The 25,786-nt window shown below is 37.5% G+C and overlaps 3 protein-coding genes and 2 pseudogenes across 8 annotated transcripts; 2 read left to right on the top strand and 3 right to left on the bottom strand.

The window, feature by feature from the left end:
- Positions 1-1,721: 1,721 nt before the first annotated feature.
- Positions 1,722-11,107, bottom strand: LOC104781674 (DNA-directed RNA polymerase I subunit 1). 3 transcript variants are annotated; one of them, XM_087510699.1, is made up of 21 exons: positions 10,817-11,107; positions 10,549-10,718; positions 10,257-10,416; positions 9,817-10,131; positions 8,871-9,095; positions 8,610-8,777; positions 8,239-8,401; positions 7,867-8,054; positions 7,231-7,494; positions 6,989-7,077; positions 6,667-6,814; positions 6,354-6,572; positions 5,851-6,186; positions 5,624-5,768; positions 5,245-5,453; positions 4,712-4,914; positions 4,257-4,455; positions 3,912-4,180; positions 3,580-3,720; positions 2,716-3,472; positions 1,722-2,624 (listed from the first exon to the last, which is right to left on the bottom strand). In XM_087510699.1, the coding sequence occupies exons 1-21, from the start codon at positions 10,838-10,840 to the stop codon at positions 2,028-2,030; spliced, it is 4,989 nt and encodes a 1,662-aa protein (XP_087366825.1). In that variant the 5' UTR covers positions 10,841-11,107; the 3' UTR covers positions 1,722-2,027. The 3 variants fall into 3 exon arrangements, with proteins under 3 accessions (XP_087366825.1, XP_087366826.1, XP_087366827.1); XM_087510700.1 differs by having other exon boundaries at positions 8,871-9,091; positions 10,817-11,085; XM_087510701.1 differs by having other exon boundaries at positions 7,287-7,494; positions 10,817-11,078.
- Positions 11,108-11,343: 236 nt separating this feature from the next.
- On the bottom strand, positions 11,344-15,205 carry LOC104781673 (1-acyl-sn-glycerol-3-phosphate acyltransferase 2). The gene is made up of 11 exons (XM_087510698.1): positions 14,732-15,205; positions 14,113-14,235; positions 13,978-14,017; positions 13,786-13,859; positions 13,464-13,523; positions 13,183-13,260; positions 12,862-13,020; positions 12,545-12,670; positions 12,188-12,280; positions 11,998-12,084; positions 11,344-11,919 (listed from the first exon to the last, which is right to left on the bottom strand). Exons 1-11 carry the CDS (start codon positions 14,807-14,809, stop codon positions 11,668-11,670), a joined length of 1,170 nt encoding a protein of 389 aa, XP_087366824.1. The 5' UTR covers positions 14,810-15,205; the 3' UTR covers positions 11,344-11,667.
- A 943-nt stretch (positions 15,206-16,148) lies between these two features.
- On the top strand, positions 16,149-17,647 carry LOC104781672 (non-functional pseudokinase ZRK15 pseudogene; annotated as a pseudogene). Its single transcript, XR_015596184.1, has one exon. The product of XR_015596184.1 is annotated as a non-functional pseudokinase ZRK15 pseudogene (transcript).
- Positions 17,648-19,009: 1,362 nt separating this feature from the next.
- On the top strand, positions 19,010-23,739 carry LOC104781670 (uncharacterized). Of its 2 annotated transcripts, none has more exons than XR_015597125.1 (14): positions 19,010-19,338; positions 19,841-20,230; positions 20,316-20,409; positions 20,590-20,776; positions 20,853-21,108; positions 21,232-21,447; positions 21,544-21,630; positions 21,737-21,871; positions 21,957-22,070; positions 22,178-22,429; positions 22,518-22,598; positions 22,712-22,943; positions 23,026-23,124; positions 23,214-23,739. XR_015597125.1 is itself a non-coding variant. In XM_010506392.3 (14 exons), exons 2-14 carry the CDS (start codon positions 19,892-19,894, stop codon positions 23,502-23,504), a joined length of 2,379 nt encoding a protein of 792 aa, XP_010504694.2. In that variant the 5' UTR covers positions 19,057-19,338; positions 19,841-19,891; the 3' UTR covers positions 23,505-23,739. The 2 variants fall into 2 exon arrangements, 1 of the variants encoding a protein (XP_010504694.2); XM_010506392.3 differs by having other exon boundaries at positions 19,057-19,338; positions 22,182-22,429.
- LOC104781671 (aldehyde oxidase GLOX pseudogene) lies at positions 23,689-25,609 on the bottom strand (annotated as a pseudogene). The gene has a single exon (XR_015597126.1). The product of XR_015597126.1 is annotated as an aldehyde oxidase GLOX pseudogene (transcript).
- Positions 25,610-25,786: the final 177 nt, after the last annotated feature.

Genomic DNA, 25,786 nt, shown 5'->3' with positions numbered 1-25,786 from the left:
TGAAACACCCTTCTAAGAGTACATCAAAAGATACAAGATTTTTACTATGTAAAAATATATAAATACACACTTTTGCTTCATTCTTGTAATGATGATCTAATTGTAGAATATATAGTTACGTTGTTTTGGAATACAATAGTTAACGGAAAGTCCGTAGTATAATAAATATGTTTTGCTAGTCGAAGAAAATATTGATTTTGATCTAGGGTTGGGCTAGTGGTCAGCATCAGCCTTTTCACAGAAGCGAATAGTCTAGTCTTTCTAAATCCATTCTCAATTGGAAGAGATTCTAAACGATTACCCGATAGAGTTATGCTTGGGATTTGGTCTAGCTAGGATTATTTCTCTTGATTTACCATTAAAGAAAGAAAAAGGTAACAAATTAAGCAAAAAAAAATAATACTACCTCCGTTTCAAAATATAGGAAGTTTTAACTAAAGCATGCATATTAAGAAATCTTTACTTTTAACAAATTCAACCAATCATAAACAATACTCCATAATATAAAATACTAAACTAATCTAAAAATTCCATATAAACTTGAAAACATCTTATATTATAAAACAAAAAACTTCTCTAAAACATCTTATATTTTGAAACGGAGGGAGTAATATATATACGCACATGATAATCAATCATCTAGAAAATAATTAATGAACCCATTATAGAAAGACAAATAAACTGTTACTATTTATTGAATCTTGCTTAATACTAAAACAATGTATTGGTGAGAGCTAGTGATGTCAAGACCCACAAAAAGAACATGGCAATACACGGATTTAGAGATGTTAACTAAAAAAACTAGGGAGTGAAAAATGAAGGGAACAAATAAAAATGTTAGTCTTGGGTTTGGGAAAGAAAGAGCAAAATGTTTAGTGAAACATGCAAGCATTCTTGCAGCGATGGAGGACATCGATCTGAGTGTGATGAAAAAACATCCAATGCTAGATCTACTAATTAAGATTAATATGTGGAAACAGAGAAGAGAACTGTGATTTTTGCATAAATAAAAAAATAAGCAGTAATAATTATGAGAATGCAGTAGTGAATCAAGTGAGAAATATTTTTAAGAAAGAAACAAGGAGCCAAGGAGGAGAGTACGTAATAAAAGAGGTGTCGGAAGGGGTTGACCATAAAACTTACGAGGGAGAGATTTTCAAGACTGCACGAGGGGGGGCCGTCTCAAGAGTCAAGACGTCGTCGTTTTCCTCCGCTCTTGTGTTTTGTGTTTTTCTCTCCAAACATCACATACTGAATTACAGACTCTTAATTTTGTTTCATTCATCTTTTTTATCAATTATTGTTATAAATAATTGATGTACTATTATTATATTGTCAAATCAGATTGTGTGGAAGGAAATCATTTCCTTTCTTCTGTGTAATATGGTACTATTTTTAGAGACCTTAAATTTAAATGATTCACTGTCATTGTCAGTAACAAATTTCGTCAGATTTGCACTTCCTTTTTCTACTAGTTTGTTTCAATTTTAATCAACTACATCAAATGTAACGCATTCGTGTCCCAGTTTATAATAGAAGTCCATAAGCTTGTTTCATGATATTGGTTCAATCTGCAGAGTACTCTTAACTTGACGCAACTGATATGTATGGTAGACTAGAAAATGTGTTACTTATCATCACAACAAGACTTTCAAACACAATTAGGAGAAACAAAAATAAGGTGGCTAATGCATACAACATCCTAAGTAAGACGCATCAAATCAGAATCAAGACGTCACTCAAAATTGCTCCAAACGTTTTCTCAATATGTCGGCAGATACATCTATCCACTTATGGGAAAACAGAACAACTAAATAAAGGTTGCAAACTACAAATATAAAATTAGAGATAACTGAGCAAGATGGCTCCACCTGAGGATTTGACAGACGAATCAACATCAAAGTGAATGACATCAGACTTGAGAAACATTCAAGTATGGTGGTTTCCCCCTGTTAACGACCATAAAACCCAAAGCCTCCCTATCTTGTTGACGAAACAATAGATCATATGAATGTGTACTGAATATCTCAGAGCTCCACTCTCTGCATCAAATCAAAGCATCCGGTTCCTGAAAGCGCGGGCAAGCCAAGACAGATCCTAGCAGAGGGAGTTTCTAGCGTGTCCTTTTCTCCATAAGTAGCTGCTTGGACAATGAATTTAGTGGCTGTTTCAAATGTCATTCTGCAAAATGGTGAAGTTGATTCTGCAATTCCTCCCATACGGCTCATTGGTCGGTATCCACCAGAGAATGTCATGTAGTCCGCAATGAGGTTCAAGTGTCTGATGCTTACAGAAATACCGTATGATTTGAAGACATGGTTTATTTCTCTGATTATAGTTTCTCTTGCTGCTTCGACTCCAAAAATGTTGAGCATATCGTGAATGCTGTTGCTGTACAGGTACCTGACATCAAGTTTATCTTGGAATTCCCATAGTGCAGGGAAATCAACCCCTGATGCGTGGAGTGCTGGTGAGGCTTTCTTTTCATCGTTGGAGATTTCCCTTCTCTCCTTTGGATTGTCTCCATGGTAGATCACTTGAGGATCACCACAATTTGCCACTGTGCATCTTTCGATCTTCCCAGAATTCTGGATGAAAACCTTCTGCGCTGTTTTCTGAGCAATCTGTAAGAAAGAAAGTTTAAACAACTTTTTTTAAATGAGGGCCTTGCACACATCAAAACTGTAAGAGACATAGCTTTACAAAAAAGGGTACCTGGGCAAGTAAAATATGAGGCTCCCCGGCACAAAACCTGAAATGGACCTCAAATTTTTTTCCTTTACATTCCACCAAGATATTTCTGTCTCCTTTAGCTTCAACAAATTTCCGTCTCTTTTTTTTACTCTGTTCTTTAACTTTCTTTACCGTTTTTACCTTTTTCTGGGGTTCCAGAGTCTCTTCCTGTGGTTCCGGAGTACCTTCCTTGCTAACTTCTGCGTCCTCATCCTCACTATCCATCTCAGGGTCTTCTACTCCACTAATTGACGACGGTTCGTTTGTCTCATTGTCAGAATTTTCCTCATAATCCATCTCATCTATTGCTTGTTGCTTCCGCTTCTGTGCATCTGAACCAAGATCATCAACCTCTGTACCCTCACCATCATCATCATCATCTTCAGTCTGCTTTCCACTTACAGAATCATCATTATCAGTTTCATTCCCAGCTCTTGGACTAGTGTCTTCCACAAAATTTCTTATGCCCCTTATCCTATGGAGCATTTTCATGTGAATATCTATCGCATCTTCCAACTTCCTCAAAAACACAGCCGTCATCGTCTCTTCCCAATCTTCTTCAGTGATATCAGTGTGCTTCGGATAATGCTCTGGCTTGTAGAGTTTTATCTTAAGCTTGTGAATACTACAAACTTCATTCTTATGAACCGTATATGGTACAACTGAAAGTTCCATACTCTTTATTATATCTGCCACGGTAATCTTCCTCAACTTATCAGTAATATGACTTGCATCCTCTCTGCACAAACGACAGATCATAAAAGTTAGAATCGTTTATAATATGAAAGTGGTCGAGAAAGTAGTCGAGCATATATAGTTAAAGCCAACGTAATTAAACCAACTTACTTTGTTTTGCCCTTCAGCAAAGGGCAAGTCATTATTGGTGTCTTAATGTCTGCTGCAGCAGTCATCAAAATCTCTTGCAAACGTGGAATTCCAAGTGTCACATTCATCTCTCCACGTCCAGCAAGATGGAAAGTATTCAACCTGAAAATTGACAGAACAGAACAAAGGATTTCATAAGCTAATATTTCATGAATGACGCAAAACCAAAGTCAAAAGCTGCATATCAATGTGATTTAAGTACGAATGTAAGATTTATATTTCAGTACCAATGTAATTCAGTTCCTAATTTTCAAGGGTGAAAGACCAAAACATAAGAAAGTAAAACAACTCACGTCATCTGTGTTGATGGCTCTCCTACAGACTGGGCAGCAAGTACACCTACAGGCTCCCCTGGCTGGGCAAGACTTGCAAAAAATTTTGACTTCACCAGCTTCAGTAGTTCTTCTTGTCTCACAAATTTAGAATCAATACGTTCATTCATTGGCATTGCCTCGACAAATTTCTCAGCATCCTTCTTAAGACTAATAGGCAGATCACTGATGTAACTACTGGACCCAGATAGCATGTCTTCACTGCATCTTTGGAGGACCATATCTTGATTCTGGACCAGAGTAACGACATAAGCTTCCCAAGAGCAAATAAGGAAAAGGGCAAACCGTTCAAAAAGGAATGCTTACCACTGTCAGTTCTTTGAACTTTCCAATGAAGCTAGACCGATGAACATCCACACCATCTTCACCATATTGGAACTGAATGATGGATCCATCAGCATCCCGGACAGTACAATCATAGTTGACTTTAAGACTCTCAAGATTTTTCATCAAGCATCTTTGCAGATACCCACTACGCGATGTCTTTACTGCAGTATCGACTAACCTGCAGACCAGAATGTTTTAAGTGTTCAAAAACAACAAAATAAAGATGACAAACCAGCTGATGCTGACCGACTCTTGACAGATTTATCATAGAGATTACAACAAAATACCTTCAACCTAGTAAAATTTTAACACATATGCTCCACTATATGGAGTCTTAGATAAAAAGTTTGACACACCTATATATTTTAAAAGTGTACTAGAATAGGGTTAGGGTACTAGAATAATATGAGACTTGAGTTAAAAGTGTTAGTTACCCTTCTCGTCCAGCCATGCAATGAAAGTAATATTCTTGGGGGCGAAGACCACTAAGAAATCTGTCACTAATAAAACCCCCAGCCCTAGGGGACCAGTCCCATGGATGGAAACATGGCAATGTCTTCCCAGAAACCATTCGGGGAACTCTTTTTCCTTCTAAATCTTGCTGGCCAAGGTGTGAAGAGATTTGCTGAAAGTTAACCTGCTCAAAGTCGACAACATGAGAAGGAAAAGATAAAGCTTAGCCTCCCAAATTTTACTTTCAACACACATAGGCTCTATTGGAAAAACAACAAAAGTAATCCTATATCAAATTGATGAAATTAAGCTATCAATTTTTTGGGAAACAAGCTTATTTTTTCTCCATTCCCTAAAAATTAAAAGTTTTAGTTTGGAAAAGTTGGCATGAGCTAATAATCTGCAGAGGGAAGACAAAGGGTTCTAAGAACATATTGCAAACCCACTTTTAGATACTGCAAATGCGTACTTGAACAACCAACACTACATACCAAAGGAGTCACCACAAACTCACCTTACTGCCCTTAGCCCCAGATATCGTCATTAGCGATATACAATTCTTTCCAGGTGTTTTCAGTAACCCATCAGACAGTAAATCGTTCATCACACCCTTGCTTGAACACTGGTTGAGATCATTTACAATGCTCCTGTCCAAAGATGCCAAGGCAGATTCCCCATCCTCATAAAGAATTCGTTCAATTTTGGATCTCATGTCCTGAGGATCTGCAAGCAAGATATTTATGTGTTAAAATATCAAGTTTATTTGATAAATTACATTTTAAATGCCTCATATTATACAAAGGGACATCTTTTATCCAGAATGATAACAAACGACCATGGTGACAATCATGCACACTTAATGCAATACATATTTTGCTGCGCGATTTGAATACCTATCTGAACATCAACATCTATGCCAAAGGTCTTCCGGAGTACTCTTTCACCAACTTTTTCACATTCGTGAAGTTGCTTTGTCCTCTCTTCATCCATATCTTTTAAAATAATGAGATCATCAACTCCACAAGTGAAACCGTGAATCTGAAAGATGTAAAAACAGGATTCAGAATGCAAAGCTCTGAAACAAATGGAAAAAAAAATTATCAACTAAACGAGAGCAAACCTGAAGAAAGACCGTAAATAGACGACTAAAAACGGAAAGCAAATTTCCAGCAGCATTTGAACCATAAAGCTCATGCACTGTATGAACCAACCCATAGTCAGCAAACTGCGCCTTGTCAATCACACCGCAGACAAATTCATTTTTTCTGATGAGCAGTTTATCTTCATTAAGATCCTGTTTCCATGACTCAATGTCTTTCTTTTTGGTCAAATCTCCACTATTAGGTTTTACTTCTTTCGATCTACATTTAAAGAAATCAACTGGAAGTTTGGTAGCTTTCTCTACGGTGAATGGCGGGTGACCTTTGGTTATCTGATTCAACACTGCAGTGATAACCTAGCAAAGAATCATAACATAACTCAGTTTATGAGAAGAAAAAGCATTCTTTAGATGCATAATGATATTTAGTGGTACAGTTTGTATATCGAAGCATATAGCAACATGTGGGAAAACCAGCTTGATTAAAGAACCAACATAAAAACAGCAGTGTGTATAATGATTACCTGCTTCCCGGTCCAAAGAGGCACTGGTTTCAAAATAGCCGGCGTAATTGTCAACAATTCTGCGTCAGAAGCTGATACCACGACTTTCTTGCCAGATTTTTCAGAAAAAGAACTGAGTACCATGTCAGTTACACCGGAACTGAAGAGAAGCTGATTAAATTGATCTTTGTCCAAAAATGTGTCCCTCTTAGTAAGCAAAACGGAACTGACAATATGATCCTATTAAGAAATATGCAACGTCAATAATTAATCACTGATAAACAACCCAATTCGTGAAAACTAAAGATTTGAAGAAATAGAATGAAAGTACAACCTGAATTAAAGCTCGAAGTGGATCGCCATTCGACGGCCTGGTATATTGGTTGTTAGCATTGACAATATTGTAGGCCTCAGCACGTGAAATCTCATCTTGTGGAAAATGCACATTCATCTCATCACCATCAAAATCTGCATTGTATGTACTGGAACGAAAGCAAGTATTTTAAGCCAGTTTTGAGAGATAAAAAGCAAATGTGTGGAAGATCAACCAAGACATGGTAAAGGTCCACAACAATGTAATATTTGAAAAGAGATTGCAAACAAGGTAAATAATGACATCTGGAAGAGACAGAATTCTCAATATCCATTGAGTGTACCTGCAATTTGCATAGTGGAGACGAAGTGTTTTCTCCCCCTTCAGAACACGGACAATGTGCGCCATTAAGCTAGGTTTATGCAATGTTGGCTGCCATTGAAAAGAAATACATGGAACATAAATAAACATTTAGCAAAGACAAAGAAGTGAAGACCAAGAATACAATGCCTACGACCAAAATACAAAATTGAGAAACATTTTAGACAGGCAATATTGATGAAATAAAACAGTATGCGTCCACACCTGACGATTCACAAGGACGACGTCACCATCTCGTATATGTCGATAGACTACTTTACCTTCAAAGTTGATATCACAAGTTTTCCCAAGTTCTGTAGTGGCTCCTCGTGAGGACCCTAATTTTCTTGCAATTGCAATTCGTTCTTTTCTGTCCGAAGGCAACTTCACTGTAGATAATTTGTCAGAGAAATGGGTAGCTCCAGGATGAATGTCAGGACCATTAATGATAGCTTCCATTAACATTTCAACATTGTAAATAGTCACCCTCTGCGCAATACAATTAACTTCGATTATTGGAAATCCAAACATAAGCTTACACTACAGGTCAGACATGTATCCTTGTACATCTAAGCAAAATGATGTAATATCTAACGCAAAAGGAAAACGATGCAAAATCTGATATGAAATCAAATTTACAAAAAGACTATGGAGGCTTGCACGTGGAAAGGTGTTTAAAATTTTACAATACAAGTAAAAGCAACAGTTGTCTTCACAATAAATTTCAGATCAATAACACAATATTTAACCATCTAAGCCTGTTGGGACGTGGGATTTAACAGCCAAAGAGTACTCGTGAAATTCGGTGAAGTAATTATGTGTCAGATAACAAGTTCAATTTACTGACATATGACATCATACCTCGGGAAATATCAATTTCAAAGCAAAACAAAGAGGAATCCCGATGTCATTGACAGCGATATAAGGATCTGGAGATATAACAGATCTGCATGCATGATTCACTCTCTTTCCCATCATTTTTTGCCGAAATAGACCCTCTTTCTTCTCCAGCAATTGGCATATTCCAGAGCCGTCTTTCTGGCTTTGAACTGTAAGGGAATTTAGCCATAACTGTCAGTCTATACCAATACAAGATGCTCTAAACAGGCTGTCAAGTCCACAAGGAAACAGATAGAAAAGTGGGGCAGCCAGTTGCTACACATAGCTAGAAAAAACTAAGGAAGCTCTTCAGATTAGATGCATATCAAACAAGGGAATGTGCAAGAAGCTAACCTGAGGCAGTTTTGCTATCAAACAAGACATTGACTGATTCTTGAAGATTCATCCATCTGGAAATTACCTTAGAATGATCTAATTTGTTAGTACAGGCATTCCCGAGTGTTATGTTAGATAGTAAGACCTTGTTCAGTCCTACGGTTTGAGGATGTTCCATAACCTGTAAGAAACAAAATCGGAAGAGCGGTTATACAGGAGTTTATGGGAACAACAACAGGAGAAAAAAAATGGAAATGAAAAATTGAGAGAAAATGGATAGAAATTGACCCACAAAGGCAACGCCAAAAGTTACAAAATTAAAAGGAACTCCAAAAATTAGATACGATATAACAGCAACCAAACAGTATCACTTGTAAGGAATTACTCACACTATCACCTCCTTTTGTTGGAGGTCTAAATTTAATAGGAGGCACAAGAACACTCTCTAAAAAGAACATGGAGTAGTCAACTTTTTCAGATCCACTCTGCCAAAGATCACCAATGAAGGAGCAGTACTCATGCTCATTTTGCCACAGATCTTTTAAGATTTCCCTCACCTGATACAAGTGTAATAATATCAACACACTACTAACGAAGTGGAAAATATTGACCGCGCCTAATTGTAAAGTTAAGATATATCAGTAACAAACCTCACTAGGCAAAAGGTCTCTTTTAGAATCATCCTTATGCTGTTCAAACTCTTTAGATATTTCCGTAGACTTTTCTCTGTTCTCTTTACCACTATCTTCAGCTTCTGATAATGCATCGATACCACTATCATCACAGTCATCAGGATTTTCAACACGGCTTGTGGACTTCTTTACCTTAAGCCCTCGAATCACATTAGCTCCAACTGCGGATGCTTTCATACCTTTCTGTTTAAAAAGATTGTTATTGATAAGGAATATTACAGCTTTTGAAGATATCAAGGAGGAGCATCACATAAATAATAGAAAGCAAAAAAAAAAACAGAACCATGCTGGACGTGGAAATTCACTTTGTCAATCCAGTGCACACATGTAGAAATATAATGTCCATGAATAAGACTTGTAAACGGAAAAACTACAGGAGTATGAGCGCAACACACACATTCTCTAGAATCCACAGAATCAAAACAAAAAGTACGAGGTCCTTTTATGTGACTGACTTCATAGGGTCTTTGAACCAATTGCAATATCATGGGAGAAATAATACAAAAGAAATGAAGGGTTCAGTAAAAAAATTCAAAGTGTTTTATCATCAAATGCCAAAACAAGTTGTGAAAGTTATTGTTACTAAGATAAAAAAAATGAGTAAAACAGGGGCATACTGAATTTAATGGGATTCGGCTAATGATGCTTCCTAAGGCACTTCTCATACACACACAAAACTACAGAGCAAACATTAGGGCTAAATGGAACACTCAATACCTAAAACTCCAAAGACTCGCCAATCTGGAATCGAATGAGTTTGCTAATCTACCTAATTGAACAAGAACTTTGTTTTTTTTCCCAATTAGAAAAATGGACTAAATTTTCATTTATGCATACCATAAGAAAATTACTTTGACGAACAAATTTTGATTAAAGAATATCAATAACTTTTAAGAGGACATACCATGCGAATCCATCCGAACATAGGTTTCTCCAATTTAGGATTTTTTGCTTTGCATTTATCACACTCCTTTGATGACAACTTCATAAAATTCTTCATGACAGCAGTGACTTCAGCAAACTGAAGAGATGTCCATCTCTGGTCTCCCATATCAGAATCTTCACATTCTTGGGATGAATCATTGGTTAAACCTGAATCACAGCTTACGTCACTATTCTCTGACTCAGTAGAAGTTCTGTCACTTTTAACCTCCACTTGCTTCGCGGAAACTACATCACCCTTCATAATAAGTTTCAGCTGAGAAACACATTTCTCAACCTTCAATTGAACAAAACAAAAAAAAAGAAACATGAGAAAGGAGCTTCAAGCATTAGTAAGTGCGAATGAGACGCAACTATATGAAACTTATCATATATATATATATATATATATAAATATCTTACGTCATTCGCTTTTGCCATAAAGTGATGACAGAAGAAACAGGTCCTCTGCAAAAAATTGTAAAGAAGACTGAACAGCAAAGGATGGTAAATAGGATAGACAAGCTCGATATGACCACAATGTCCTGGACAACAAAGCTTGAGCTGACCACATGATTCACAACTGCATAAAGAGGACAATAAAAGCTTTAGGGAAACCAAACATAATGAAGAGCGCATCATTTGGAACTATAAACAAGATTATCAGAGCAATAAAGATCAATTATCCCAAACCAACTTATAGAAGAAAACTTACGCTTCTTTATCATTTAAAGGACCCATGATAGGATCATAGAGACCACCACGAACAGGCCTCTCAACGTTATCAAGTAATACAGGACTCGTAACTTTCAGGAAACTATGCTTCCGAACATCTTTCTCTGTCATGAAACTGAATCTAACAGATTCGACCACCTGGGATGCTCCCTGGATAAAAAAAACAATAAGATTAAACCATCCCCAAAAACAGAAATCGAACCACCATGGGAAACAATAAAGAGCGGTGAATGAATATTGAAACACACCTCTGTGGTTTGAGCTTGAGCCATGACGTTTGACGGTGGCGCTGTCTGAGGGTGTGTAAAACTGTGCTAATTAGTTCGAGGAGATTAGGGATTCTGCAAGAAGGGAGACAATTAGGGTTTAGCAGAGTCTCTGTCGTTTCGAGATTGTTACAACTGGGGACTTTAATCGGGTGATTTCAAAGAGTGGGTAAGCGGCGCGAGGAATCGAAGTTGAAGGGTTTATTCGGCGTGAAGGGTTTTAGGGTTGTGTGGACAAACAAACAAAAAAATGAAAAGAAAAAAACTGTGTTTATATACACTGATGGATGGAAGGGAACAAAAAAAAAAAAAGAAAAAAGACACTGTTGTTTTACCTTTTTCTCCCTGACCGCATAACCCAGTACAGTTGAATTGGTTTAATCATATAGTTAAATTCGTGAACCGGATTCTGATTTTTTTTCTTCGAACATGTGTCCATGTCCATGAAGCTCTTGCAAAAACAGATTGTTGTGTCTACACTGTCAAGACGAAAGAAAATAAAGAAACTGTTTTTAAAGAAGGAGAGTTTAATATCTTCAAATCCCAAATTCCAATCTAGTAATAGAAAGTTATACAAGGCCTATGCGCTTGAGAAAAATATCCCCAAGGTCTATAGGGATAAAATCGTTGATTTGATCATGACCCTATACATCAATCGACTAATAGACATAAGGCTGAGAGTCGTAGTAGTAAATAGTAGATGAACAAAACGGAGTTGACAATATAATTAAGGGATTTTCACTTGGGGAGTTTTTTTTTTTTTTTGTTTCTTATAACAAAACTGACACGCTTTTCTTCTTGTGTTTGTTGTTTGATCTTTGATATCCACTTTTTTACTTCTGCTTCTCCACTTCTGTTTGGGAGGATGATTCTGAGTTGTGATGGTCCTTTGGCTTTGCTGGAACCACTTTGGCTGGGGTCGAACGCTCTGACTGAGACGAGCGTATCAGGATCTGCATACAGAGAGTGATGATACCCAGAGCAAGCGCCGATAGCGCGATACCTTTCCATGACGAAAATAGTTGTGCCCAGTGTAGGAACTTTATTGCTCCAAGAGTTAGTACGCATGCCCATGATAGAACCACCTGAGAAAAGAGATCAAGTGATTTGTGAGTTTATTGATGCCACCAAGAGAATGTAGTGACTTCTATTTATAGACTCACCGCAAGAGACTTTATGGGACGGCCAATGTTCTGTTCTTGTTGACCAGGGAAAGTGTCTGCAGCTATGTGTTTGTCTAACAGAGCATCCTGTATCAGAGAGCCCAGATGAGGGTATAAAAATGAAAGTTTTTCCTAGCTTTTTTCAATGACATTAACTGAAAATTGGAATACCAACATCCATAATTTTTACCTTAGCCACAAACTGATCTCTGCACCACTGTGCAATTGCGTCATCTGATTCAGGCAAGTCTTTCATGGAGTGACACTTGATGTGAACATGTACCTGAAACCAGCAGCAATGGTTTGCATTCATGAGGTCACGAGTTTAATAGAAAAAAGAAAGAAAAAAAAGCTTTGGGATGCTATGAGTCCTACAGTTTCTTACACATTATGTAAGCAACGGTGATATATAGAGTTATGTTCGTTTCAGTTCCAGTAAAAAAATGTATTGTGATATGATCTAACGCAGTGAGTACTTTGAAATTCGTTGTGAGAAGAATGCAAGATTCAATTGTTATACAACCTATTCATATTTTTCCTTGCTTACCACAGAAGGTTGTCCTTTGAATAGTCTTAGCATCGTGGGCGGTGGAGAAGTTTTTGGAATAGTCACTGTCATATCATAAATGGCTGGGACAAATGAACGCATATTACTAACAGCTGACACAAAACCCTGAAACAAAAATACAAGCCAAGTCTAGTAATTAGGGACACAATAACAACCAGCAAGTTGATCTGACGAAACATATAAAGGCTACCCAGGCATATTTTGGATCAATCATAGTAATTTGCTCTTTAAAGGTTACACAGTTAAGATATGAAGTTTCCCCAAGAATGCGCAAAAAGAAAAATATTACAACTTACTTTGGTGCGAGGAATCAACACATTTCGAGGGATAGGCAAGTCAGAGGAGGCTGCATACTCTTGTGCCGCTTTGAGTTTAGCCTCCGTAAAGCGAGTTCCCTCCACAAAAAGGGCTAGCCAGAAAGGTCGAGGGAAGTCACTCAAGCGCTGAAGACCTGACTGTAAATTTAGACAAACACACATAACCCATGGTCTGGAAATGAAGATTCTGCATTTTCAGGCTAATCCCCTCATGAACGAGGTAGCTGCACTTACTATTATTACACATTTTACACAATAGCAAAACTAAATGAGTTGCAAAAGAATAATATAAACCCATACCTTTAGGGTGCTTTCATCCTTGGACCAATTTCTTTCCAGAAACAGATACTCTGAGAACCACATTGACCAGCCTATGACCTGTTTGTGGGTGAAAATTCTATGTTTATGAATACTATGGAGTATGTAACAGATAAAAAAGGAGTAGTGTATTAACCTAAAACAAAAATCTTTTTTCAAACACAAAGCCAGGTATCACATTTCTAGCTTATAGTAGAGAACCAGACATGGAAATTAAGGTTACTATTTGATTTACAGCATTAAGCTAATATATATTCACATACTGGAAGGAATTTGGAAGACTTCTTCATTACAGCCAAAGCGCTTCCCAGGGAACCTGACCGCTGCAAGGAAAGACATGAAATAATAAATCAAAAGATGTAAACAGCATACCATGGAGCCTTTTAAAGAAAATATGATGATGCTATATTCCTCTTAGCTAATAAGGGGATCACTAGGGACTTTGACCTTCTACCTAAGAAAATATCTATTCACTAGAAACTAGAAAGCAAGACATGGTCCCATTGCAAGTATACAAGATTGCTCATCAAAAAACTTAAAAAAGAAGGTGGATGAAACTGTGAGATTAAATTTATCATTATGTACCTGAGCCAGAACCCATCCAACAAGCCAATCAATATCACTACGGTGATTACAAACGACAAGAGCGTGTTCTTTGCCTGAAAGAAAAATTGTAGGACAGTCAATGAAATTACAGATTCGTTCTTATACAGGAATTCTATTTCTTAGAAGACATCAGAAGCTGTTTCGATTGCCAATAAGCATAGATAAACTTACCCATTCGATTGAAGGTCTCATTATCAGCAAACACTTGGATCTAGAGCAAAAGAAACAAGAAATGTCAGAGGAACTCATAAAGTTGGATAAGATAAGCAAAATCTACGAAAAACGCAGGGCGCAGCAGGTGGATACCTTTACTCCAGCCCACCAGTCAACTATCCAAACAAGCTCCAACCACAAGGTTTCAGCAACCACCCGGTTGATTTTCCTGTAAGTGTTCTTAGACAGCGGCCGAATGAGGACATAGCAAAGTGCCTGAAAAACAAATACGTTGTAAACATCAAAACTGAAGCAAACAAGAGTTCAGAAATCAACAAGGGTCTTTGAAAACATGAAAGGTTCCTTCCTCAATCCCAAAAACCTAGAAACTGTTGAGAATACAATTGCAGAGGACGGGAGCGTGCGTGTGTGTGTGTAATAAGGAAATTAAGCATACTAGAGTTGTAAAAATCAACAATAAATCAGAACAAATAACACTCTTCAGCTCAGTGCATGAGCTCCACGAGTCGATTTTGGAGCTTATACTCATCATATGTGACACACACACACACACACTCAAAATTTAGAAAATACCGACAAATAAGAAAGAATTAGAACAAACCCAATCTCGACGGACGGAAACCCTAAAAAAAGCAGTGAATCAAATACGAAAGAGGTATGTAAAAAGAAGAAAGGATCTACAATGTAACGGAATCTTAAAAAAAAAACAAGTGACAGAAAAAACGAATCAGAAAAAGAAACCAAACCAAACCTGAATAAGATTGACAACGAGACCAGATATGAAGAAGAGAAGGCCCAAAGGCACGATGACAGCTGCAGCAATCACCATGGAAAAATGTCCTCACACCCAACAAAAAAAAAAACACCAAAGCTAATGTAAGGAAGCGAAGTATAGAAAACCCAAAAAAATCGTTTCTGAGATTTCCAGAAAACCCAATAGCGAAGTTTCTTTTTCTTTTTTAACCCCAGATTTCAAGACAAGTTGCAGTGCATTTATTTTTAAAAAATGGGGCAAAAATAAATAAGCCAACCAGAAAAAAAAAAAAATAATAATAATAACTTTGCGATTAAATGGGAGCGATTGAAATTATAAGGAATGGGTAAACTGAATTTTTATTGATTGATTGAATTTATACACATACGTACGTGTAAGGAGATGATCACGAGGACTCACACGATACAGTTTCCGAACACGGCTTTAAGCGTTTTTTTTCTTTTCCTTCTTGTTATTCGGTTTAAGTCCCTCGATTTGTTTTTTATTCTCCAAAACATCCTCTATCTCTTTTAATCGATTGAATTGACCTACTTTTAAGTTTTGTTTTATCATGCCGGCCCCTTGCTTAAAGGTAACTGATAAACTAACCTACCACTATCGACTATCGTGGATGCTATATTCCACTTTGTTCTTATATGTTTGCAGTTTGCTACGTCACTTTGTCCTCTCTCTCATTCCTTGTTTAATTAAGCTGATGATGCCTTTTGTTTTTTGTTTGCAAAGCAATAACATCTTTGTGATTCTATTCACATGCATGGATGGACATGTTTATGTGCGGTGTAAAGTGTGAGAGTACTCGTTCTTTCGTGGTTTGCAGAAATTAAATGAAATCTCTAATACGTTTGATTCTTTTGTATTCTTTACTACAGTTTCAACTAATATTTTAAGTCAAAGTTGTAACATTTTTTTTGGTATTAAATAGTTTGAAGGTACGAAAGTATCGTTTGAAGTGGTTGATCTATCTAACCAAATTTTCTTTTTAAAAATATATACACAAGAAATTCATCATCATCATCATCCTAGTTATATTCAGCTGTACTTTGTTCACTGCTTTATTCATATTTTCAATATGTCTTGCAGCTAAGGGGAAAAGAAATAACTAAAAGGAACAAACAAGGTTGTTGAGTTTTAGTTACAACTTTTCTTGTGTAGCATCATTTGTCTTAATTTATGTAGCAGGATCACATGCTCTTCTTTTACATGTGATTGTACATATTCGTAACAAATAGTCTATCGCCAGACAAAATCTGTTAGAGACGTGTAAATATTTGACTTATCCCATCCTTCTACATGTTACATGAGTATTTTTTTTATTTTTCTTTTTGTCAATGAGGACAATATTATCCAATTATAATTTGCATTTCTGTTATAAGATAACAATAATTTTTATCATCTTCTTCCCCGGGAATTTCATGTGAAGTGGTAAATTATAACCATATTTGTCCCAAGTTTTGTGGAACAGTGAAAGGACGCGTTTGTAGAATATTCAACAACGACAAGTTGACTTTATATCTGATCTGATCTTCAAGTCAGAGTGTGACATCTTCAGTCTTGGTCTTCTTTCTAATTGATCAGGCTTTCGGATGGATCGGTGGAAAAACAAGAAGTTGCGAGCCATTATTAAGAACGAGAGGTTGTTCCTGGAACGTGTGAGAGGGGAGATTTTGTTAGAAGAGCTCATCGAGTGTTGTGATGGCAAATCTAATCCTATCAAATTCTTCTCAGCTGATCAAATAGTCAACGCTACCGAAAACTTTTGCAAGTCTAGTCTTGTTTCTGGATTATTTGGTTATGAGAGGTGGTATTCAGGTACACTTAACCATCGCACGATACTCGTCAAGAAACTATGGCGTGCACAGCCTCCTCACCCTAGAGACTTTTACCCCGAAGCCCGCGACATAGCGATATCATCGATGGTGAGCGGTCACAAAAACTTCATGAAATTGGTGGGATGTTGTCTTGAGATTGATATTCCATTCCTAGTTTATTATGGTGCAGAGAAACATTATTCTTCTATTGATTTGAATATAGTTGTGTCGTGGGAAAAGAGACTTAAGATAGCAGAAGATGTTGCAACAGCTTTAGCTTATCTTCACTCTGCTTTCCAAAGGCCTTTCGTATATGCTAAATGAATCTTCGGAATATAATATTGGATAAAGATGGTGTTGCGAAGCTGAATGATTTCTCTAGATGCGTCTCAATTCCGGAAGGAGAAACATTTGTCAAGCTTAGCTCTCGTTTCGCAAAGGGAGCGTATGTCTACTTTGATGATAACTATCTGATCAATCATGTAGTGTCGGAGAAAACTGATGCATTCGGTTTTGGAATTTTTATACAAAAGCTTATAACAGGAGAAGAGAATTTTCGTGAGCTTTATGGTGGGATTCTTCAAAGGGACCGTTTAGAAAGAAAGGTTCCAAAATGGTTGCCTAAATCCGTTGGTGAGGGAAGATTTGAGGACGTAGTAGATCCAAAGATGGGTGAAATTTCAGAAGAAGAGCGTAGTCGAATGGAAGCTTTCATTTTCCTCTCAGAAAGATGCATGGGTGATAGAGGGGAAGTTCCCAAAATGGTTGAAGTGGCCAAAGAACTTAAGGGATTTCTTAGAAACGCCACTTCGTCCACTGAATCCCCCAAATCGATTTTGTCCAACCATCTCTTCCCCAAAAACAGACCTTAAACAGTAAACACCTAGGTATTATTGCTAATATGTATTGCCCGCCAACCATGATGAAATGTTTCAATGTGTTATCTTTTAGTTTGGTTTTGTTTTTCAAAATCCAATAATGTGTGGTGAAATAAGGTAGATTTCTTTTTCTTTTTTTGATTTGTGAGTTGTGACATAATTAAGGTAGATTCATTTCGTATTATAAGATCATCAAGATTGTTTTAGTTTCACTTTCATCAACTTACAACTTTATAAAAACTAAAAAAAAAATCATGAAAATAAAAAACCAAGTTGTGGTGGGCGAAGAAAAAATTCAAAATATGTCATGGGACTTGGGAAGCCCTTGTCAACATACTCAAGCTCTATATAATAGTTTCAATGTTTCATAAAAGGGCTAGGGCCGTTGCGAAGCTCTTGTCAACATGTATATATGAACTTGGGAAGAAGCCCTTGTCATCATCCTTAGACCGAGGAATATACTCCAGCAGAAGTACTGTATTTCGTTGACTTCACTTTCTAATTAAAATTATAAAAAAAAAAACATTCAAACCAGACTTATGTAAAACAATAATTAAATTGGAAAGTAAAATAATAATTAAAGAAACTAAAAAATATAGATGCAACCGTCCAGTGATATTACAGTATCATGCTCAGCAGCTCAGAGCAGTTTTTTGTGCATCGCCAATTTTATATTTATATATGTAACATAAGAAACTCTATCACGTTTTCACCTCAACCACGAGCTTTCTCTCTTTTAACAATGCATGGAACCTGTCTGTTTTCAATTTACAGTAGATTACCCAATTGTATAAACAACATAAAGTTTTATGGTGGATTGTGACAACTTAACAAATTCTAACGAGTTTTTTTTTTTAATTGGCTCGTTGCAAAGGTGGCAGTATTTGTCAATAGTACATCTTTAGATTTTGTAAACCCCATCTAAATGGAATAACATGAATTATATTGCCTGATGTACCGCACTGAGAGAATATATTAGTAAAAATGTGATTATATGGTATAGGTAAGTCTTAAAACTAGCAGCTAGGATCTAGAAATACAAGATGTGACATCCAACGAAATAAAATTGCTGTCAAGAAGAATCAAGATGAATAAAACTTTTGAATATTCGGAAAGAAAAAAAAAAAGACTTTTAAATTTGTGGAGTCTTCGCTGAGATCATCATGATTCATGATAAAGCGAAACGTTAGTGTGTAAAACTCACGTGAGTCTTAAATTTCAATCATTTAGTGAAAAATAAAATTAAAATACAAAAGATGCTCGAAAAAAACGGACACACAATTGCCATCACCGGGGATAAATTAGTAATTTATACATCTGTTTGTTGGAGTAGTGCCGTCACTCCACCACGGTCTTTTTCTCAGACAATGAAACCAAAGAAAAGAGCGAAAGAGACATATTTACCGTTTTGCCCACAGCCGTCAACGCCTCTCCGAATTTCATAATTACTGTTAATTTATTATTTGAAGTGATTAAATTGATAAAATCCGGCACGGTTACAAAATAAAATCAAGTTGCTTTGGATGAAAAAACCAAAAATAAACCGGTTCGAAACGGTTAACGAGATCGTACCGGGAAAGACGGTGAATTAAGGAAAGATAATTAAAGAAGTCAAGAAGAGGAACAAACATGACGCACACGACGACCACTTCCATAATCAATTGCTTTCCTTCCCGGCGCTGTGGCCAGCCCAGAGATCCCCGTGGCCGTCTCTCTCTCTCTCTCTCTCTCATTATTACAAATTTCAAAGAAACATTTTAATACTAATTTAGTATTATTATTCAAATCTCTCTCTCTCTTTGTAGTTTAATGATTAATCATATAGAGAGTTAGAGACTCATAGTATAAATCTTCCCATCGTTGTTGTAAACCCATGAGATGTTTCCCTTCAGAGCTGGTGAGTTTTGTCGCTCTCTCTCTCTCTCTCTTTCTCTTTTTTTTTTTCTTCACAAAAATGTTATGTCTCTCATTCTTGTGACTCTGGTAATATGTTTTATTTATAGCTCTCTGTTTTTTAAAATTTTTAATTTTGTAAATCCTTCGTTTTGGATCCATTGTATGAAAACGCCATTGTTCTCCTGTGTATGAATCGGTTTCAAAATTGTTACTTTCTCTCTGGGTTTGTTTTGTGTTCTCTAGGAGCCATTAAAGTGTTTGCATTTCGAGTCAAAGCTTACTGCTTTAAGTTTTTTAAATATAATTGCGCAATTATGGTTTTATTGCCCAACCTTGTGGTCTATGTCTATCTTTCCTTTCTTTTTCTTTTTCTGCTCAGTTACTTTGACGATTCCATTATGTTAATCATTTATCTTCCTGAATAATCGTTTTACGCCATTTATTTTATGTTTCGTGAGAATTTGGGTTTTGTATCATACTGATTGTTGTTTATGATGACTCAGGCTGTCAAGTTTGAAAGCTAAGAACTTTGGGTTCCTCTTTCTTAGAGGATCATGTTTTCTCACCAGAAATGGAAGTTCTCATGGTCTCAGATAGCTACCATTGCTTCTGTCATTGTTCTGGTTTCACTGGTTCATCTGTTTCTCGGTCCTGTGTTGCCTTCTTTTGATTCTGTTAGTATAAGGCAAGCTCAGAATCTTTGTGGACCAAGTAATGAATCAATCACGCAAGTTACTGGAGAGTCTAGTCAATCAGTTGTTGTTTCCTTTGATCGCCGGTTTCCTGCTGACTCACACGGTGCAGTTGTTTATCGAAATGCCTCGTGGAAAGCTGAGATTGGACAATGGCTTTCTAGTTGTCATGCAGTTACCAAAGAAGTTGACATCATTGAGGTGAGTTTTCTTTTGGTGTATCTTGAAACAATGTTGTTTCTTTGATTTTGTTATAATGGTTGTTCTTTTTTCTTTTTTCTGGCAGCCAATTGGTGGGAGAAAGTGTATGAATGATTGTAGTGGTGAAGGTGTTTGTAACCATGAATTTGGAATTTGCCGTTGCTTCCTTGGATTTACTGGTTAGTGTTTAGGCTATTTGAATTCTTCTTGAACTTAAGTTGATTGCTTTGTAGATGGTGAAGTAATGCACAACAATCCTGCAAACATTAACTAACAGCTGATATTTTTTATTTAGTTATTAGTTATTACAACTATTGAGATCGGTGTGTAAATGAAGTTACTTTGTCTGTTCTGTGTAGGCGAAGATTGTTCGCAAAAGCAGCGCTTAGACTGCAATTACGAGAAAACACCTGAGATGCCATATGGTCCATGGGTTGTTTCGATCTGTTCTACACATTGTGATACCACAAGAGCAATGTGCTTTTGTGGAGAAGGCACAAAATATCCAAACCGTCCAGTGCCAGAGTCATGTGGATTTCAAATTAGGTAAGTTTCTTCTACAGTCTTATTGTTTCTCAATTCAAGCTTAAAAGCTCTCTAACTTAAGCATATGTATTTACAGTTCGCCGGCGAATCCTGATGAACCTAAAATGACAGATTGGTCGAAACCAGACTTAGATATTCTAACAACAAACAGTAGCAAACAAGGATGGTGCAATGTGGATCCAGAAGATGCATACGCTTTAAAGGTGCAAATCAAAGAGGAATGTGACTGCAAATATGATTGTCTTTGGGGACGGTTCTGTGAAATTCCTGTACAATGTACCTGTGTTAATCAGTGCTCTGGACATGGCAAATGCCGAGGAGGTTTCTGTCAGGTAAGATGCTTCATTCACATCATCAAACTTGACATCATGCTACCGAGAGAGGTTGCATATTCGTAATCTAATGTTTTCCTAACCTTGTGTGTCTTTTTTCTTGTTTTTTACCGCTGTTTTTAGTGTGATAAAGGCTGGTTTGGAACAGATTGTAGTATACCATCCACTCTCTCGACAGTTGGAGAGTGGCCACAATGGCTTCGACCAGCACATCTTGAAGTTCCAAGTGATAAAGAAGTCCCAGGAAATATCATTAATCTAAGTGCTGTGGTGAAGAAAAAGAGGCCTCTTATATACATCTATGATCTACCCCCAGACTTCAACAGTTTACTTCTTGAGGTCACAACCCAAACTTTTTTTCCTTACACAAAAAAGTTAAATCACCTTTTATGATAAAAGTTATCAGTCTCCTCAGATTTGAATTTGATGTTGCAGGGACGGCATTTTAAACTTGAATGTGTTAATAGGATCTATGATGAGAGGAATGCAACAGTATGGACAGATTATCTATATGGTTCCCAGGTTTCCTACTAAACTTGAGTCGAATACCATATAATTTAGCCATTTTCTCCTGAATTTGAATTGAACAATAACTTTGCCCTTTCTTTGCCTCTTTTGATTTGTGAAGATGGCATTCTACGAGAACATTTTGGCCACCACTCATCGTACACTGAATGCCGAAGAGGCAGATTTCTTCTTTGTTCCTGTTCTTGATTCATGCATTATTACTCGTGCTGATGATGCACCTCACCTTAACATGCAGGTTGGGTTGAGAAACTCACCTTTTTGATTCTCTGCTTGCAGAAGCTCTAGAACTCATATATTGTCTAGGTGTTTATTACTTTCAGAATCATACTGGATTAAGAAGCTCACTTACCTTAGAGTTCTACAAAAGGGCTTATGACCACATCGTTGAGAAATATCCATACTGGAATCGCACATCTGGGAGAGACCATATTTGGGTATGATGATGCATACAACTATAGGATTTTATCTCAAAGCTTGTTTCTTGATTTTTTACACGGATTTCTCCACACTAATGTGGCTAATCTTTTTACGCCTGGAAAAGGCAGTTTTTCTCATGGGATGAAGGTGCTTGCTATGCTCCTAAAGAGATATGGAATAGCATGATGCTAGTTCACTGGGGTAACACGAACTCTAAGCATAACCATTCGACAACAGCTTATAGGGGTGATAACTGGGATAGTATATCTGATGAGAGGAGAGGAGATCATCCTTGCTTTGACCCTCACAAAGATCTCGTGATTCCAGCTTGGAAAGTTCCTGATCCTTACTCAATGCGTGCCAATTACTGGGCAAGGTAATATTCTCTGATGGTTCTTGGACATTGTTTCTGTCATATCGCTTAAAACTCAAGGCCTGAAAGTTGTTCGTTTACTTATTATTAGGCCTCGGGAGAAGCGGAAAACATTGTTTTACTTCAATGGGAATCTCGGACCTGCGTACCAACATGGACGGCCTGAAGATTCGTAAGTCTTTGACTTAAAGAAATCATGTTGAAATCGTATACGAAAATCGTGCTGTGCTTAAAACAGCATTCCTATTGGAGATGTATATAACGTTCCAATAACATCTAATGCAGCTATAGTATGGGAATCAGGCAGAAGCTAGCAGAAGAGTTTGGTTCGAGTCCTAACATAGAAGGTAAGCTCGGGAAGCAGCACACAGAAGATGTGATTGTAACTCCATTGCGTTCTGACAATTACCACAAGGACATAGCCAATTCAATCTTCTGTGGTGCGTTCCCTGGAGATGGTTGGAGTGGACGTATGGAAGATAGTATCTTACAAGGATGTGTCCCAGTCATCATCCAGGTAATATACCTTGAACTTAACACATTCTATACATTCCAAAAACTTAAGATGTCTGATCCGTTTGTTGATGTGTCTTTATTAGGACGGAATCTACTTGCCGTATGAGAACGTGCTCAATTACGAAAGCTTTGCAGTACGTGTCAGCGAAGATGACATTCCAAATCTCATAAACACTCTCCGGGTAAACCACACCTTCTACTTCTCTGTCTTGTCCTCAACTTTATCTGCTCCTAATCTCAAGACTCATTCATAATCTGAAATCTCCAACAGGGATTCAGTGAGACAGAGATACAATTTAGACTGGCTAATGTAAAGAAGCTCTGGCAAAGATTTTTGTTCCGAGACTCGATTTTGCTTGAAGCAGAGAGACAAAAATCTAGTTATGGACTTGAAGAAGACTGGGCTGTTCAATTCTCTAAACTGAAACATGACGATATCTTTGCTACTTTCATACAAACTCTGCATTTCAAGCTACACAACGATCCATGGAGACAAGAGCAAGTTGTAAACCGGACTAAAGAATACGGATTGCCTCAAGAATGTCTCCAAAGAACCAGCTGAACAAAATCTCGAAAAGAAGTTGGAATTTTGGAAGTAAATACCTCAGAAGCTGCACAAGCATATACATATATACGTGGCTGAATCATTCAAGATTCATTGCCAAATCGATTCTTTTTGAAAAGAAATAATCTTGGGTTTTGAATTAGGTATACACCATCAGTCATATTATGTTAGCAAAACGCTGTTTGTTAAACTCAAACCAATGTTATATTAAAAAAAGTCAATTTATTCAGCATAAGACAGACTCGAGCTGACTCATTCTTGCGTATCTACTCTCTTCCTCCCTCTTATTTTTGTTCTCTCTCATATTCATATAATTATGCTATAAACCCAAACATGTAATGTAACATACATTTCAATTTATTCATCATCTAAATAAGGTTCACTCAATTTGCACCCAAGCGGCTGAGCTGGGTATACCTGCATGCACCAAAAACATCATATAGTATCCAGGAGGAGCAATCTCAGCTGTTGATGGACCCAAGGCACTGACCCTATAGGAATTTGTTAGCTGGTCACGCGTCACAGAGAGTAGCTTCAAGATTACCATCCTCTGATTCATGGCAAAGGAGTGTGTAGTGAAGGAAGGTGCAACTATCCTCACAGAGAGAAGATCAACGGTCAGAAACTGAGGTATGGAGAAATCGACGTTAAACAATCTCTTGTAACCCAATACTTTGTCGCTTGTCAATATCTTGGGACGTATTGGGTCAGACGTGAAAGATAGATACGGTGGAGAATAAGCCTCAAGGCTCAGATCCGTGGGATACTCAACGTTGGTGAAATTGTAATAAACGTGAGGGTTGCTTCCGCCAACTAAAACACGACCGTCTGGTAATAAAACAGCTGAGGAATGGTACATCCTAGGACGCGTTGGCGTGGACATAACAGAGAAGAGATGATCAAACGGGTGATAAATCAAGGGTTGGATAACCGGGTCACGTGCCTTCTCCCACCCGGCCGTACCAGTTCCGGCTCCGTTTACAATGATAACGTCACCCGTGGGTAAGAGTAGCATGTCTCCCATGACACGTGGTAAGGGCATGGTTTCCATTTCCCAACTTGGATTCTGATCGGACAGTCTTAGCCTCCCGCACGTGGAAGTGGCACGCACGAATCCACGTGAGAAGCCGCCCCTAGGAGAGCCTCCACAGACCATTATCTCAACTTGCACGTTAGTGTCGTTGGTTTCATCCAATGGGAATAGTACAGAAGAACCACTGCTTGGATAATTCCTTGGATCACCACCTGGAATCTCTGGAAACTCTTTCACGACACGGTTCGTTTTGTAATCGAACACAATGGATCTTGTGTTAGCGAAGACAAATAAGTTTCCATCAGGTAAAAGATGTATGAACGGATATAAATTGTTCTCGTTACTTCCATCTGAAGTTTCTCTAAGAAACTCAAATCTTGAGCTTCTAGACCTAGAATTGTGTCGAGGGAAAATTTCATAGTTGAATTGTCTTCTTCCTCCGACCACAATGATTCGTCCATCGGGTAAGATTTGGTTGGTGGCATACCATCTACGTTGGGATAGATACTGAGGAAACTCCATCCAATCACATGTTTCACTATAACCACAAGGGGTAAACATTCGAGCAGCGCGCTCACCATCGTTGTATCCACCGGTTTGAACCAATGTTCCGTTGGGAAGAACCGCACCAGAAGAACACCATGTATCGGTTTGGACTTGCAAGGGACGGTATGAGTTGGAGACAACATCGTAGAGAACCGAGTGTGCGGTGCAATCGAACTTGACCGCGGTATCAGTAGGATCATACCGACAGATGCCTCCGGGTAGAGAAACATTTGAGATACCAAAATCAGTACGGTCGAACATTATGACCATGCCGTTGTGGAGAAGTTGCATGTGCATGGCGGATATACCGATGCTCGGAAGCAACATTTCCCACCGATCAAATTGCAATAGAAAAGGAGTAGCTTGACCTTCGGATAATATGGCTATGGAGAGGCATATTAGGATAGATAATGTGAGGATGAATGTACTTTTTGAGTTGATCATAATGCTTTCCTTTGTTCTTGGTTTGATGGTGAAATTTAAGTTAGAGGTTGGTTGCTCTATTTTCTTCTTGAAGAGTATGGTTGGAGTATGTCTAGTTATATATATTCTATTACATTAAATTATTTTGATTAATGATTCTTGGATAATGTATATTTGGACATTCATCTCTTTGCATATATGGCTATATGCCTGTGTTTTAGATAGTCTTTAACAAATAAAAACGTCGTAGAAATGCGTCAATATGTGGTTTAAATTT

Source organism: Camelina sativa, chromosome 4, assembly GCF_030686135.1.
Source record: "Camelina sativa cultivar CO46 ecotype springtype chromosome 4, ASM3068613v1".
In the NCBI taxonomy this organism is placed as follows: domain Eukaryota; kingdom Viridiplantae; phylum Streptophyta; class Magnoliopsida; order Brassicales; family Brassicaceae; genus Camelina; species Camelina sativa.
This window is presented reverse-complemented; position numbering and strand designations above follow the sequence as displayed.